The 14521-nt window shown below is 38.0% G+C and overlaps 1 protein-coding gene across 4 annotated transcripts in view; it reads left to right on the forward strand.

The window, feature by feature from the left end:
• The first annotated feature begins 1092 nt into the window (after window positions 1–1092).
• LOC134536846 (FHIP family protein AAEL005291-like) overlaps window positions 1093–14521 on the forward strand; it is a 53984-nt gene continuing 40555 nt past the window's right edge. For 2 of the 4 annotated variants that reach the window (XM_063376859.1, XM_063376861.1), the window contains exons 1-6: window positions 1093–1314; window positions 1539–1721; window positions 7643–7824; window positions 11022–11285; window positions 13053–13203; window positions 13803–14048. In XM_063376859.1, the coding sequence (XP_063232929.1) occupies window positions 1572–1721; window positions 7643–7824; window positions 11022–11285; window positions 13053–13203; window positions 13803–14048 (993 nt within the window). In that variant the 5' untranslated portion in view covers window positions 1093–1314; window positions 1539–1571. The other 2 variants (XM_063376862.1, XM_063376860.1) reach the window with 2 other exon arrangements.

Below are 14521 nucleotides of genomic sequence, written 5' to 3' on the forward strand. Positions count from 1 at the left end.
TAGTTGTGATAAGTTAGTTACATTTTATATTACTAATTTCGAACTAATTGTTTAGATGATTTTACTGTATTTTTAATGTAGTTAACCTAACTAACCAACTGTAAACATTATTTTAAAGTAGGTATCTTAAATATTGCAAACTTAACCTAAAAAACCATTCACACTTTTATAAAGTATTTTTAACGAAGCTTACATAACCTAAATGACAATTTTCACAATACAACTGTAGCCACGAGGCTCCTAATTACTTTGAGGGCAAGTAAGTCCTGTTAAAGTGGGATATTATAATCCCCTCTGCATCTGGGCCAATGGAATTCCTAAAGAGTGTGTTGCATTCTTCGCTCAGAGGTGTATACACATACTCAGACATGACAACTCCTTCTGATCGCCACACGGAGGATGCAGCAAAGTATATGTGGTGGCGATGTACCACCACCAAGGCAGTGACTTTCTTACAAGTCTCGAGAAACCACATTGGAGTTAGTTAGAGGAGCGGATGTAGCGGCTGTATCGTGTTGTAGACTGGGGAGGCATGATGTCAATATCCTTTTGAAAACAAAGGTCTTCCGCCTATTGTGTATTCTGCTACCAACAGGTCAGAGTTCACTTTAATACTGTCATAGTTCTTGGAATCTGGCCTGGGGCCTCCAGCTTTCGTGCATCGGGATGGGCGACGAGACACTCGCCATGGTATTTCAGTTTGCCATTATTTTAATTTTAATCGGGTTGTTATGTAGTTACACAAATGAAAAAAAATAACTTGATGGTTTTAAGCCGCGTGCCAAACAAGAGCGAGGCATTTTCTCTTACTACTTTAACTTAAATAACAAATGCGGAAAAAAAATTAAGTCATTGATAGATATTAGGCATTTACCAAGCACCCAAACGAATGTAAATATAGTAATCTGGGAATAAATTTAAAAAAATTGAGACGGATTTAAGAATTATATATGTAATATTTTTTTTACGAAACTCAAGATTAATGAAGGGTTCTACTACTCCTAGCGCTGTTAGTTTTTAGAGTTCTGCTGGAAACAAAAAAACTTCGTGAGAGTTGGATCCAACTATATGGCTTTATCTATGTTTGTGCAATTTTATTTTTATTATTGAGTTGTAAAGTTAAGGAATTTGTGTAAAACAATTTTAGTTAAATTAAATACTTAACATTTGTTCACTTAACAAAATTTATCATTTATAGATTAAAAGCGAATGTAATTAATTTTTACTGTTCAAAGCAATTAATGTTCTGCTGTCAAGAATGAGGGCATCTTCTTCTTAAGATGTTAAATATCTAGAAGAAAAAAATTGTCAAAGGCACGTAGTTCAAATACATGTACCATGGATGAATTTAGCAATCATTTGGTGTTGATTTTGTATGTTTACATATTAAATTACGTAACTATTTTTTGTGGAGTGTGGTAAGATGTAAGCGTAGTTTCTCTTTGTTGTCAAATGAACCTAGATAGGTGACTTCTGTTTGACTTAGTAGCTTACGTACTAGATTATACATTTGAGTGCCTATGTAATTGCTTTTACAGGATGATAATCTACGACGATAGAAGATAACGAAAATGAGTTGGTTAAAGAACAGCCCGTTGAGGGCTAGTTTTGGGAAACTGAGGCCGTCCACTTCGCCACCCAAGGATTGCGATCCAGTAGCATGTTACGAAAGTTTCAAGAAACATTGGCAACAAACACATGATATAATTCAAAGGACTCAGGTAATATTCATTTTATTTTTATTTTATTGGCTAAGTATAGTCATTGGTAACACTCAGATACCACGGCTTTTTAGAACGGGAAAAAAAAATTGGAAAACATATTTTTTCTCACACAATACACACGTATTTACGTTTACCCTGAAAGGATGGTCTCTTAATTCCTACTGGTTCGTGAAAAATAACAGTTTAAAGCTTACATTACAGTACCTGTGTTTTCACACTGCCACCACCATTAATTGTTTACCCGCGATCGTATTTCTCTCTGATTAGCACAACTGTAGCCAACTCTAGAGCATTAAAAATACACTAATTCGGTAAATATGTAGTTGGGCGGTATTTGCGAGAAAAAAAATGTTAAAAATCCGAAAATACCTTTATTATATGCTCTTCAACTTCCTCTTTTCATTAAAAGTGGCGGAGGTAATAAATTCCAAATACTTTAGGAGATATCAATATTTTAATTTTGCAATGCAAGACTTGTGGAACCATTTGAGCGTCGCCATTTTTGTTATTTTGCCGTGTGTTCGTGAATACGTGAATCGTGAATGTGTAATTAATAAAATGGTTGATTAGGTCAGGTCAGTTACATTATTAATACTTTCAAACTAAGCCGACATTAAAAATTATTTTGTGAATTAATTTTAATGGCTGTTTAGTTTTAAAATATTTATAATGTAACTGACCTGACCAAACAAACCCGGACAGAGGGTGAACAGTAAACTAAAATGGTCGATTAGGTCAGGTCAGTTACATTATAAATACTTTCAAACTAAGGTGATATTAAAAATAATGTGAATTAATTTAATTATTCTTTAGTTTTAAATTATTTATAATGTAACTGACCTTACCTAACAAACCCGTAACAAAGGATGCACAGTAACAACTCACGTAAATTTTTTTGTTACTTATTACTTGCGCAACAATATCAAAATAACAAATAAGACTTCAAAATTAGAAACGTTAAAAACTCACCTAAGTTGGAGGCGGAAATTAAACACAGTTTTAAACAATAATTGAACTAAATAATCACATATTAGTTCATTTGAATTCTGGCCTATCACGAACAATCACGTGACATCATTATCTAATAAAAAAATAGATACTCGTACGTAAACAAGAAACAATGGTGCACGCACGCCACAGGAATGCGCTGGTATTGTGCTGAAATTTAAAAATTCGATATCTCCTAAAGTATTTGGAATTTCAGATCTCCGCCACTTTAAATGAAAAGAGGAAGTTGAAGAGCATATAATAAAGGTATTTTCGGATTTTTAACATTTTTTTTCGCAAATACCGCTCAACTACATATGAAGAAATTTAAAAATTCGATATCTCCTAAAGTATTTGCAATTTCTTACCTCCGCCACTTTTAATGAAAAGAGGAAGTTGAAGAGCATATAATAAAGGTATTTTCGGATTTTTTACATTTTCTTTCGCAAATATTGCCCAACTACATATTTACCACTAATTCTTCCGTTTAATATATTGAAGTTCATCTCTGGATCATGAAGGCTTGATCCTGATGGTATGATCCTGTTGACTTGATACTGTGGTACATGATGCTTTCTGTTTTGTTCAGTATGTCGGAAGATTCTGTACATTAAAAAAAAATTGTCATAATAAATTATGGTTGTAAATTGAATAGAAAGGATTTTATTTTCAACTTAGAATCATAATTATTTATTTTATAATTTCTTTAACGTGCAGGATTTTCCGACGTTATGTACTAAAACAGCAAGCATCATATACCACAGGTTCAAGCCAACAGGATCATTGCATCAGAATCAAGCCTTCAGGATCCAGGATAAACTGGAATACATGAAACACCAGCCATATCAAACACAGCTGTAATTAAAGAATTACTTGGAAAGACTGCAAAATTCAATGTGTCAGCTACTTCAGTTCACAGCACGTATTCCTCAGAAAATGAACGACGTTAACAATTCTATTCAAATTTTTGCCTCCCATTAGACTTGTCCGTTACGTCACTCAATATAGTACATGGGTACCTCGTGCATGAGCCAGTCACTTTAAGCATCCTGCTCGTTTAGAGCTAGATTAAATATCTGCAAGAACTGTGGAGAGCATAGCAAAGTACATGAAACAGTAAAATATTCATCTTGGACTGTGTCATTTCTTTTCATGTGTTTTTTTTTTGATAGTTGTGGATTATTACAAGATTTGTGTGCAGATGCAAGATTAACTTAAACTAGCCCTACCTTGTCAGCAAATCTTTATAAAAACCAATTACAAACTAGCAAAGTATGTGAGAAGAAATCTTACACAAGAATATGTTTCTTTCCAGAGGTATTTTTTAAACAGATAGACTTGATTGCAACAGGACTACATTTGGTTTGCAGTTTCCATGAAAGGGTTCTCAGTGCTGATTGGCTAGTCGTTTCAGTTATAGTTTATATCATTGTTTTTTTTTTTATATTCCTATAGCCAGTATTGTACGATTTTGCGATCATTAGTTTTCGATCTCACTGGATGTATATGGATGTCGTATATATACGTATAACACAGATTGTGCACATTGTTTGCAGCTTTTTCCGACACGATTGTGCAGAGTTTGTAGAGGTACCTCAGCGAGAACCATGGAGTACCCTATTGTTTTTAGATACTTATCCATTGAGATAGAAATCATCCTCATCTTCAAATAAAAGAATGCAGGAATTTAAAACAATTGGAAAGAGAGAAGATAAACCAAGTGAATTTGATCACATTTGGGACTTTTTATGAAATGAACCTAAGTGCAGGGTGTCTACTGACCCTGGAAAACCTAGAAAACCTGGAAAAATCAGGGAATATTGTAATCAGGGAATAATCAGGAAAAAATCAGGGAATTTTTTTAAAAATCGGGGAATTTTTGTTTGGTAGGTTGTAGTTGGCAATACGTTTTTGTTTATTGATCTGCTTGCATTGACGTAGCATCAAGTGTATCGCGTCCCATTTTTTTATGTACCGTCGGATTCGGAAGTAGCGTTAAATCACGTGATACAGACTGGTTCAAGCTGGTCTGTTATCCTGCTGACGTACGTACTGCAGCATGTGCTTCCCACGTTCGGATTATACCGACAGGTGCATTTAATTTTAAGTGTCTATGGATGCCCTCAACGTAAACTGGGCATTTTTGTTAGCTTTGAAAATACATATCACCGACACTTTTCGTGAAGATTCGCCATCGTTGCTAGAAGTTGGTAGCTGTGGGCTTCATACGGTCCATGGTGCTTTCAAAACTGGAATTTCTGCTATACAATTGGACGTTGTTAGTTTTTTCAGGCACAGTTACTATTTGTTTATGCATGTACCTGCAAGGAGGGCAGATTACATTAGAATAACTGGATCAGAGCTTTTTTTCCAAGAAATTTTGTGCAATCAGATGGAATACTTCAGTTGCTGAGCGTGCCATGAAAACGTTACCCCACCTAATGAAATTTGTTAGTGAAGTTTCTATTTAATCTGTGTCTTTCAGTGTAGTGAAAAGTGCTCTTGAAGATAATCTTCTAGAAGTAAAATTGACATTCTTCTACTCTTTGATTAACTTGTAGACATTTTATTAGCTTTGGCAGGAAAGTTTTTGAAACCAGAGGTACTAAAGAGCTTTAGGGAGAAAGGCAATGTACCTCGAATGGATGTAGATAACCAGGAAAATCTATTGACTGCTAACAATATCAAGTTCGGTTATGCAGTACGCCATGCCATCAAGTAAGAGAAAGTACCAGTAAAGTCTGTCCTGTTACTGAAAAATGATGTTAGGACTTGTCTAAAGGTTATGGTAAAAAAACTTCAAGACAAAAGTCCCCTGAAGTACAAACTTACCAAGGGAATTTCCTGCTTAAGTCCGTCTGTGGCTTTAAATTCGGGTGTGAGGAAACAGCATGTGAATTACAGTTTAGAATGTTGTCTTCAAAACAAGTGGCTATAAGGACAAGAAGCTGATAAGATTGAGTGATCATATCAGTTGGTATGTTCCTCGCAAGATTCTGAAGCACTGTTCTCGTCTTTTTCTCGAGAAGACTGGCGCTTTGATCACTTGTGGATGCTCATTCTTAAGGCACATACAGTAGCTGCCAAAACAGGCCTTCTAAAGTTTGTGAGGATGATGTTGGTACTTTCCCATGGAAATGCATCATTGGAAAGAGGATTTTCAGTGAATTCTAATCTGCTGACTGAAAACTTGCAGGAAGAAATACTGATCGCACAAAGACAGATGTACGACTTTGTTCAACGTTCTGGAGGTGTAGAGCATGTTGATATCACCAAGTCCATGTTACAGTATGTAAGAAATGCTAGTTGTAGGCCTAAGGAAGCCCTGCAAACAAAACAAAAAGAAAAGGAAGCTACAGACAAGAAGAAGGCAGATAAAGAAGAGTTGAAGAGGAGATCAAGGCATTGCAGTTGAAGAAGGCTCGAGTGTTGGATTTGGCTCGTTCTGAAGCAAGTGCAATAGACGCAAAAGTTGAGTCACTGCGAAATTGATGGGAGCTTCCTTTTACTTATGTTTTTGCAAAAGTAAGTGTGTGAAATATCTGTAGCAGCATATTTTATTTGCCATCAATTGAGTCACTTTGGCCACGTCTGGAAGAAGGTATTTTTTTTTACTAATTTAAGTGAGTTGAAATACTTTGAAACCCGTCAATGTACTGTTATGCAGATTTTTCAGTTTTGTGGAATGTCGTAATTGTGTTACAGAAAACCTGGAAAAGTTCAGTTTTAGACCTGGAAAACCTGGAAAAATCAGGGAATTTCATTTACTAGATCTGGTAGACACCCTGTAAGTGGTTTTAGGTTATTTATGCCTGACAAAAAAAATTAATCTATGATTGCAAGTCATACTTTAAAATCTCAACATGGGGATTGTGTTGGAGGTCTGATCTGCACACATGTATACAGATCACTAACTTCTATACAGCCTTTCAGCGGCTGGGAATCATTCGTACATCGTTTGAACAGGATTTTGTGGGAATCGTTCGTACATAGTTGGGCATCTTTGAACAACAGGATTCTATGCTAATTGACATCCAGTGAAAGAGAGGCCTAAGATTTGTTTTTACTGGGGTTGATTGAAAAGTAATGCCTGCATTGCCATTACTTTTTTTTATTTGTTACCAGGTTTTCACAATTTTAGCTGTACCTGAAACCTTCATGTGTCTTCTGTGTAAAGCAATAGATTTACGTTTTGACATAGTCACCATCCCCTTCCAAGCGCTTGTGCCGCAAACCAGTCGTAGAACAATTCCGGGGGTGGTTGTTGACGTCAGGCTTGTATAACAGCTTTAACCTCGTCAGAACGAAAGTGATGTCCCTGAAACTGCTGTCTCGACTTTGGGAAGAGGTGAAAGCCGCAAGAAGGTCGGGCTGTACCGTGGGTGCAGGGGTTGTTGCAATCCTTCTTGTGTTTCTCGGCTCGTGTGCGGGCGGGCTTTGTCTCGATGTAGGGAAGTGTTCAACTGCTTCTAAACGTGCAGGGAGGAAACATGTGGTTTTAAGGTCCAACAGAAATCTGGAAAATCTTGCGGTTGAACCTGAAATAGAGTAAGAAACTTAGATTTTATGTGCTTTTTTAAAACTCATTCTTTTATTTTCTCCATAGACTAGGCCTACTTATTAGCTAGGGGGCAGGCATATTTCGCGAAAAAAATCTGAACGCTTGTTAGATTGCAACAAGCTATGCCGGCACCATCGGTTTCTTCCTTGTGATTGGCGGGCGTCTGCGAGAGAAGTCGCTGCCTCGCTTCACCGAGCCGCTCGGGACGCTTTTGCTTCCGCACCGAATCGCTGTGATCGGAGTTGAGACGATCGACACGCACCTGGGAGAAACTCACCCAATCACGAAACGCAGACGACGCCACAGTGTTTTAACTTTCAGCTAGTCCCGGGATCCTTTCCGCGAAAGGCGGTCGGGGTGAATGTTGCAGCCGCCGGCGGGCTACCCCATCCAGGACGACGTGCTGGGGGTGGTGAACCACCTGGACCAGATGGCGAACCTGCTCCTGTTGGACCTGCGGGCGGGCAGCGAGGGGCAGGCCCCCTGCCTCGAGTTCCTGCTCAGCGAGAACCTGCTGGACTGCCTGTTCCGCTGGAGCGTGCACACCGGCAGGTGACTGCCACGCCCGCCCCTCCGGCCCGGGTCGTGGGGACCAGTAGCGAGGATCACAAATGCGGGAAATGCGAAATACATTTGGCTCAGGAGTGTACGCGGGATTTCACTTGCTGGAATGTTGGAGGTTGTATGGAACCTCATTGATCATGGTTTGCTTTTAAATTTTTTTCTTTTTTGTGGGTGGGCGTGATGGATTTTTTTTTAGAATTTGAGGTGGGCAGTGGCGTAGCCAGGATTTGTGTATGGGGGGTGTTAAGAAGCATGGCCCCCCCCATATTAAAGTGGGGGGTCCGGAAAAATTTGGATTTTAAGGTGTAAAATAGTGCTATTATAGCAGTTTTCGGTTCTTAAATTTAAATATTGCAATGGAAAATTTTTTATTAATTTTAATATGAAATCTGTTTGAGTGATGAATAATAAATTAAAGATTTGGTGCTAAATGGGGGGGGGGGGGGTGGGTAGAACCCCTAAAACCCCCCCTGGATACGCCCCTGGAGGTGGGAATACATCTCCCTTCCCCTACGTACCCCCAATTCTGCTAGAAAACAGAACACTCCCCTGACATGAAAACTTGCAGTTACGATAAACTCCTGACTGTACTAGAAATGCTGGCAGCGAAATATTATAATGACTTGGCAGCCAAGTTCAACAGTAGGAATCCACCCAAAAATAATCTAAACGTGAGTGGCTCAATTGGTGCCAGATTACTATTACTGAACGTGCCATCCACAAAATGCTGGATTAAAGACCTTTCACAGTACTTATGACCCAGTGCCGCTGTACTGTGTTGCATAATGTCGCCTCTCGAGGTAACGAGCGACAGTAACACACAACTACGCTGAACAGGGGTTTCGGGAATGGAATCAGCCACACATTTGCTTGGAACAATCTCGCAGAACTGTGGAAAACTGATGTCAGGATGGTTGCACCATTGGGCCTCTAATGAATTCTTTATATTTCAGCATAGGATATGCATGATAAATAGGTTGTGGAAATTACCACTGGAAAAAACTCCGTGAATACGAACACAAGATTTTCCATTAAACTTTGAACAGGTTATGGTGGTACCTACTATATACCATAACCTTTGATTATAAACATACATTATGAATTTTATTTATTACACCAATGATACGTTACATTCCAAATGTGTATCATTTGGTAGTGTGAGCGAATAAAAGTTAGTGATTTAATTTAACTATAATAATTATGAAATAGTAGTGTCAAATTTTCTTTTAACATACGTATTTTATTGTGTTAGTAAACCAAAACAGTAGAAACCAAAGTGTAACATATAACAGTAATTGAGGTTAGGAACTGTCAAAAGTAGTTTTATTTGGTCATTATATTGCACCATGTTGACTTCAGCAATATCTGTTGCCAGAAATACCCAAAGAGCACAAAAGATTTAGACCCAACTTTAGATAAAAATCATAATTTTAAAAAATATATGTAATAAAATTATCGTAATATAATCATGATTATATTTAATAAAATTATCATCTGATGGTAATAAATTTTTACTTGGTTTCAACAGTTTGTCTTATTAATTTTGTAAAAATCTTTTAACATAATTTTTTTTTTTTTGCTCTGTTTGACCATAGCACATAATTAATGGAATACCTTGTTATTTATTAATAGTGATCAACTGCTACAAACAGTTTCTCCAGTGAAATAATAAATTGGTGTTAAGAATTTATATTTTTATAATTTTGTTATTTCAGAGTGTAGACAATTGTAATAATACTGTCAATAGGTACTGTTTTATGGTCTTAGAAAAATCAACAAATAGTAAACTAATATAACTTATTGTAATTATTGATATAATTTTTAGGGGTGTGCGGGTACCCAAATTTTCGATTTCGGTTCGGTTCCATGAATACCCGAACTTGCCCCGATTAATTTTAATGGATTCGAAATGCTTCGAGTAAAAAAAAAATTTAAAAAAGGCCTATATTTTTAGCTTTTTGTGAAAGAAATAAGTAGCTTTAACACGTAGGTCAACGTAATTCTTATTTTTGTAAAACCATTTGTTTCAATGTATGTATATACAGCCTACCATAAATCTTATGTCAAAGTGTTTTATTTTGTATGCAAACTGTAGCAGTGTAGCCTATATATAAATCTGTGAATGTTGAATATGAAAGTAACAAATAGCATTTAAAGAAGTTCTTACATTCAAGTTAATTATTATTTAACTACAACTGCCAGCTGGAAATTGTATGTAATAAAATAATACATTGTCCACTCTTTTGTTTTTGAAACTATTTATATTTTAGTACTATGAGTATAAAAACCCAATGCAAATTATTATGATGATAAAACTTAAAAAAAAATGAAAGAGAAGATTCGAAATTGGAATCGAATTTCAGATGGTTGGTAGGGATTCGACTCGGAATCGAATCGAACTGAAAATGGAGGGTTCTCACAGCCCTAATAATTTTGATAGTTTTAACAATCCGGCCACGAAGGTACTGCAGTCTGTAAGTGTGAGACGGAACGTAGCGGGTGCCCGGAGCAGACCTGCCAACTCTCACGATTTTGGTGTGAGGCTCACGATTTTAAGGTCCAGTTCACGTCCTCACGCCAAAATAGTGTTTCCTAACGATTTTTCGGGGCCCCAAGATTTTGTTTGTAAATGTTACAAAACAAGTTTTACGAAAGCTTACAGTAACGAGTTTCCATCAATACTCGAGTCACGTAAATTAAGCAATTTTGCATTTTGTAGCGTGTGCCGTGCTGATTTTTCTATCTCGCATAGTGGAAGAGGAGACATTGTGAAACATGTCGCTACAAAAAAACACAACTAACACGTGAAGTGTATTACTTCCAAAAAAAAAAAATTAATTTTGCTGTGAACAGTGATAACAGTGTTACACGAGCAGAATGTTATTTTATATCTTTTTTAGTTGCGGCCCTGCATGATCACTACACAATAGCGCTAAATTATGTTCAACTAAATTAAATCTGCAACCTATAATTTGTTGAAATAAATTTTGAAGCAGAGACCGTGTAACATGTGTACAGGTATATCACTTAAATTTAAAGATTCTCATTTGTTTTTTTATATCTAACCTGTATTTATGGGCCCGAAAATTTTTATAGAGGACCTCATGATTTTTTAAATTTGAATGTTGGCAAGTCTGCCGGAGGTGGTCTGACCGGCGGCGTGGCGTGGCGTGGCGTGGCGGCAGGTACGCGAACGCGGTGCGGCTGCAGCAGCTGAAGCTGTACGAGCTGCTGCTGGCCAGCTGCCGGAGCCAGCTGCTGTCGCACGAGCCCTTGGTGCGGCCGCTGCTGAAGCTGCTGGCGTCCTGCGAGGGGGAGTGCCTCCCGGTCGAGCTGGAGCGGAGGCTGGTGGTGCTGCTGAACCAGCTGTGCGTCTCGCTCGCGCACAACGTCGAGCTGCTGGACCTCTTCTTCTGCGCGCCCGCCGGCCCCGGCCCCGGCCCCGCCAGGTGAGGGGCCCCTCACTCGCCCCTCTTCCCTTCCGGCGATCATCGCGGGAACACAACCAGATAATAACAGCAACAACTAGGGACCAGATTTTATTGGTTTCATTTTTACGTTAATTTGCATTTAAAATGTGAAAATTTTTTTTTTGGTTTTTATAATTGTCCGTATTCATAAAAATTGTTTTTTGTTCAACAATACCTATTTCAACAAAGTAGTCACATTTTGAATTATTCACGATTTCCTTTTACAATTAAAATAATTTGTGATGAGCGTGTTTTGGGAAAGAAATACTCAGAAAAAATGAAAAATGTTTTTGGCCAATTTTTATTTCTTTGAAATATGTACTAACGTCATTATGTAGAAAGTGTTAACAGAGATACAATTTCAAACAAAACAAAAAAATTTCTGCAGTTATATTACCTAGTTTATACAGGAAAGCTTCACTATAAAGAACATGAAGGGAAAATACAGTGGAACCCTGTTATAATGTTCCTGCATATAATGTTTTCCTGCTTATAATGTCATATTTTTAAAAGTCCCAATATTTCCCCCCATAAGGACAATGTATTTATCTCCTGCATATTAACGTTCATAAATAGTGCAATTTCCTGCTTACAATGTTTGCTTTCTAACATTCAATAAATGGGGGGAAAAAAATTGTTTTTAAAACCAAATTATTCCAACACTTACGTTAAAAACGTTTTCCTTTACGTGTTTTTATGTTTACGATCTCTGCCACACGATACGTGAAGTTTGTTTAAAATACAATTTTATGCAATATACTGAAGGCACACAATGTTCATAGTTACGTGTCAGTTGGCACCCTTAGTCAAACTCTTCTCTTCTCTTGCCATTCCAGTGGGTATTCAGATGCACGTGCATAGTCCTACGATATTTAAGTTGCCAACCATTGAGCGAGGGCATAACTAAAAGTGTTTTCTATTGCTTACAAATATATATATATTTTTTCATTCATACGTAGGAATCCCAAAATTAAACATTTTCAGGTGGCGAAGGTGTAGACGTTCTCACTCTTAATGTTTTCATCATGAATCGTGAGACAATTTTACAAAAAATGTGGCAGTGTATCTTTAAAGACAAACAAAATTTAACCAGGGAACAAGACGAAGTTGAAAAATTGTTGGCTTGTTCTACTGTAACAGCAATTATAAGGCAATAACTAGGGACAAGATTTTATGGTTTTATTTTTACGTTAATTTATATTTAAAATGTGTAATTTTTTTTTGTTTTTATTCATTGTCCGTATTCATAAAAAATTGTTTTTTTGTTCAACAACTATGAATATAAATATTTCTCAATACCTATTTCAACAAAATAGTTCACATTTTGAATGATTCCTGATTTCCTTTTACAATTAAAATAATTTGTGATAAGCATGTTTGGGAAAGAAATACTCAGAAAAATGAAAATTATTCGGCCAATTTTGTATGTCTTTGAAATATGTACCAACCTCATTATGTAGAAAGTTTTAACAAACAGAGATACAATTTCAAACAAAAAAAAAAATTTTCTGCAGTTAAATTAGTTTATACTTTTTCATACAAATTTCATAACTTTTCATAACATAAGTTTTCTTGGGTAGTCAAGTCAGAACTGTATTGGCGTTCGATAATCTAGCTAAAGTCGCTAATCTGGCCGGCACTGCCGTGGTCTCTTGACGTCTTGGATTGAAGAGTCGGACAGTAACTGAGTAGACGAAGCGTCAGCTTGTGTGATCTCACAGCGGACGTGTTTTGTCCTTCTCGAAGGTTTGTGATCTTCACGCTGCTGATCCCCTTCGTCCACCGGGAAGGGGCCATCGGGCAGCAGGCGCGAGACGCTCTCCTGCTCTGCATGGCCCTGTCCAAGAAGAACGGGACCGTGGGCGCCTACATCGCCGATCGATCCAACGTCTGCCCGGTTAGTGCACTCCGCTCTCCGGGGTCGTGCTGTTGTTTCGGTGGGGGCCGCTCGTTTCAAACGTTCATTTTCGGATTTCACCGAGAAATTTCCTTGTAACGACACAATAACATCCCGAGTTAAATCAGTGTCCATGCACCTTACAAAGTGTTGCCCAGTTGATACTGCATTATTACATTGTTACTACTGCATTGTTAATGCCTCAATTATGCTAGGTTCTTAATCCAATCTTTCTGTAATCATCTTTGCAATCATACTGATCATACAAATATTTGGTTAAATGAATAAAAAAAAATTTGAAGGCCCTTAAAAAAAGAGGGGGCATCTTTTCTTTTTCTTTTTTTCCTGTTTATCTTTGTTCTGATGATTTTTTTTTTATCCGTAAGTTGATTTTCAACAGTAGACACAGTTTTTTTTTCCATTCGAGGTACGGCAGTGGCATGTGCTCCGAGGAGAGGTAGTGTGTAGGGCCTAATGAGCTGTGCGAGAGTGTTCTGCCTGTAGACCCGGGAAGCGAAGCTGGTGTATCGTCTGGAGTCTGTGAACGGGTGACCTCACGAGTGCCAGGGATTGTGAGATGTGTGGTGGTGGGGGGGCAGGTGCTGGCGACCGGGCTCAGCGGGCTGTACTCGGTGCTGCCTCGCAAGCTGCGGGCGGAGGCGGACGACTGGCACCGGCTCACGCCAGACGACGTGGCCGCCGTCCCCGAGCTGGCGGCCTTCATGAACTCCCTGGAGTTCTGCAACGCGGTAGTGCAGGTGGCCCACCCCCGGGTCACCGCCCAGCTGCTGGAGTTCCTGCACCAGGGCTTCCTGGTGCCCGTCGTGGGCCCCGCGCTCCTGCAGGTGTGACCTCTCTCTGCCACGGTCTGCCTACCGTGTTTACTCGCACGTGGGATGCGTCTGTATTTCAATCAACTCTAACTAGAGATGGACGAGTTGAGGTTTTTTGGCTTCGAGTCGAGTCGAGTCGAGCCGAGTTTAGCAATTCATATGTCGAGTCGAGTTCGAGCCACAAAATTTTTGAAGAGGTCGAGTCAGTTCGAGTTTCATAATTTTATATTTTTTTTGCATCAAATATGAAAAATAAAATATTACTACACATCCATTGATATAAGAATTGTGTATCCAAGATGCATCTGCATTATTTAAATATTTTAAATGATTAATTAGCAAATCATTATGTTGTTTAAATATAAAAAACTAAGCTACCGTGTTCCGATTTTTTCTCCATTTAAAATCCACTTAATATTTGTATCAGTATTTACTTTTGCCAAAATTCGTATGCCGTTTTGGGCTTTTCACTAGTTAGTGTTGCA

This window comes from Bacillus rossius, chromosome 11 (genome assembly GCF_032445375.1).
Source record: "Bacillus rossius redtenbacheri isolate Brsri chromosome 11, Brsri_v3, whole genome shotgun sequence".
In the NCBI taxonomy this organism is placed as follows: Eukaryota; Metazoa; Arthropoda; class Insecta; order Phasmatodea; family Bacillidae; genus Bacillus; species Bacillus rossius.